We start from the raw sequence: 2,243 nt of genomic DNA on the forward strand, positions 1-2,243 counted from the left end.
AGTGTTACTAAAGACCAAAAAGTGAGGGCTTTTCTAGGTCAAAAGGCTTAAGGGACACCACAGCTACGAGCAGGGCAATGTCCTCAACAGGTGCCCAGCTGGCATGCTGGTGCGTGCTGGGAAATCTGAATATGGGCAGGATATTAGGTAAGATTGTGGTCTCCGTCTGATAAAAGTGAAATGCGTTGGGTGTAATAATACGGCTGTAGATATGCAGGAGAATGTCCTGTTCTCAGGTGACAGAGGGGGAGGGACTTAGGGGTGTGCTAGGATGTCTGCAACTTAAAGTCCAATGGTTGAGCAGAAAACAAGCAAGTATGTGAAGGGGGAGAAGAAAGGCGGCGACTGTACATGTAAATGTAACAAAGGCTACCAACTGGGAAGTTTAAGTGCAGGTATGTGGCAGTCATTACATTCTTCTTCATTGTCTCCGTATATTAAAATGTTTAAGACAAAAGCTGGAGGGAAAACAGAAGAGCCACTGGGACCAAGGCCCAACAGTGCCAGGACAGCAGGCCCTGCCTAGTGGCAGCTCGTACTCACAGCCCCCAATCTTCTTGCGCAGTTCGCCGTAGCAGATCAGACCATACAGCTCCTGAGATGACTTCTTCAGCCCTCGAGAGAACACTAAAATGAAAGACAGGAATGATAAGGTTTTAGAAGAGGGAAAAACACAGCTGTCCCGGAGTTGGTCAGCTCCTGTGCACAGAAACAGTGCTGGGGGAACATTCCACACTGCCGATTCCTCGGTTTTGCCGACTGCACCTTGGAACTACAGAACATCAGCATCAGGGGAGATGGGCAAAGAGTATACGGGAGCACAGTGCTATTTTGGTAATTTTCAAAATAAAAAGTTAAAACCAGGAAAAAATGGGGGGAGAGGGGCGTGTAGAAAATTAGTCCTAACAGGCAGATCAATGTCCCCTGGGAGGAGGAAAATGGACGCTCAACACAGCCGGTTCCCAAGGAAGCAGAGAAGCTGGGACATGACCATCACCAAGCTTGTCATCCTCTTCTCTCTGTATTTGCAGAATTAGCCTGAGCTCTGTGTGAGGTGGGCAGACCTGGAACTGTGGAAGCTGACCTGTCGTGTCTCCTCTGACCACTGATCTGTATGACCTGGGTCTGGGGCTAGAACCATAGCTCCAATGCTCGAGACTGCTAATACCACTCTCCATTGTTCCCTAATAGTAGGCCCACTTGTGTTTGGGAAGCAACACATATGGGTAAGGCATGGCGGCATCACTAAGTCCCAGCCTTTGGATTGAGCAGAAGTGTAATGGGAGGCTTCTGAAAGGTTCCTTAAGAGGCTGATGAGGGCAGAATTATGCTTATTTTTCCTTCAGAACTGCTTTCTGGAGTCATCTTAGTCACAGCAAAGTGCTAGGGATGGCGGAGCAGAAAGACAGAAGGACCTGGGTCCTTGGTGCTTGCCCTGGACCACCCGCTGCAGGCCGTTCCAATAAGAGAAAATAAAATTTGACATGCCTAAGACACTGTTATTTTGAGTTTTTGTATTCTTTTTTTTTTTGCTGTTTATATTGGTTTAATCCATGTCAAATGTAGTTTACAAAGGGAAAGGACAAGTACCTTTGTATAGAATATACAGACACAGCATCACACCATGGGCCCACGGGAGGGGCGGGGAGACGACACTCTTCCCTGGGAACATCAGCTTTAATCCCAGGAATGGTTCTTGGCAGAAGGCTGGGCAGCCAGGAACACCCTCATCCAGCCCCAATCTCAGTCCCTGCTTTGGCCCGGTTCCCATTTTTGTGCCCCCCCCCAACTCCTTATAAAGAGCCCCAGGAGCTAAGACTAAGGAGAGGATCATGTCCCTTGGGGCATGTGCCCCATGTCTGGGAGAAGAAATATACAACCACTGAACACCGAGCACATGGGAGAGGGGAGGGACACCATGGGAGAGGGAGAGGCAGGCACCCCAAGAGGTGGATGGGCCGAGCCCCCAGCCAGCCCTGAAGGAGGCACTGCTTCCAGGTGTTCTTAAAAAAAGAAAATCATACACCCAAAGGGGACGGGAGAGGCGAGGGTGGGGAGTTATCCCATTTATACACAACATTGTAAACATACACGTCTATATTACATGTGCTTCAGTCTGGTGTTTGCATGTCTATCTGTCTGTCTGTCAGTTGGTCGGTCTGGGGGCTGGATCTCAGGAGCCTTGCCCTGCTACCCACCCCACCTACACCTCCCTGCCCCACCCTGGGAACCTTTCTGTGTAT

At 49.5% G+C, this 2,243-nt stretch overlaps 1 protein-coding gene across 1 annotated transcript in view; it reads right to left on the minus strand.

Moving 5' to 3' along the window:
* The window catches only part of CRAMP1 (cramped chromatin regulator homolog 1), a 48,123-nt gene that overhangs the window by 31,895 nt on the left and 13,985 nt on the right, over window positions 1-2,243 (minus strand). The window contains exon 4 of the mRNA XM_015564059.1: window positions 544-627. Coding sequence (XP_015419545.1) covers window positions 544-627 — 84 coding nt within the window. The remainder of the gene's footprint in view (window positions 1-543; window positions 628-2,243) is intronic.

Source organism: Myotis davidii, unplaced genomic scaffold (assembly GCF_000327345.1).
Source record: "Myotis davidii unplaced genomic scaffold, ASM32734v1 scaffold599, whole genome shotgun sequence".
Taxonomy (NCBI): Eukaryota; Metazoa; Chordata; class Mammalia; order Chiroptera; family Vespertilionidae; genus Myotis; species Myotis davidii.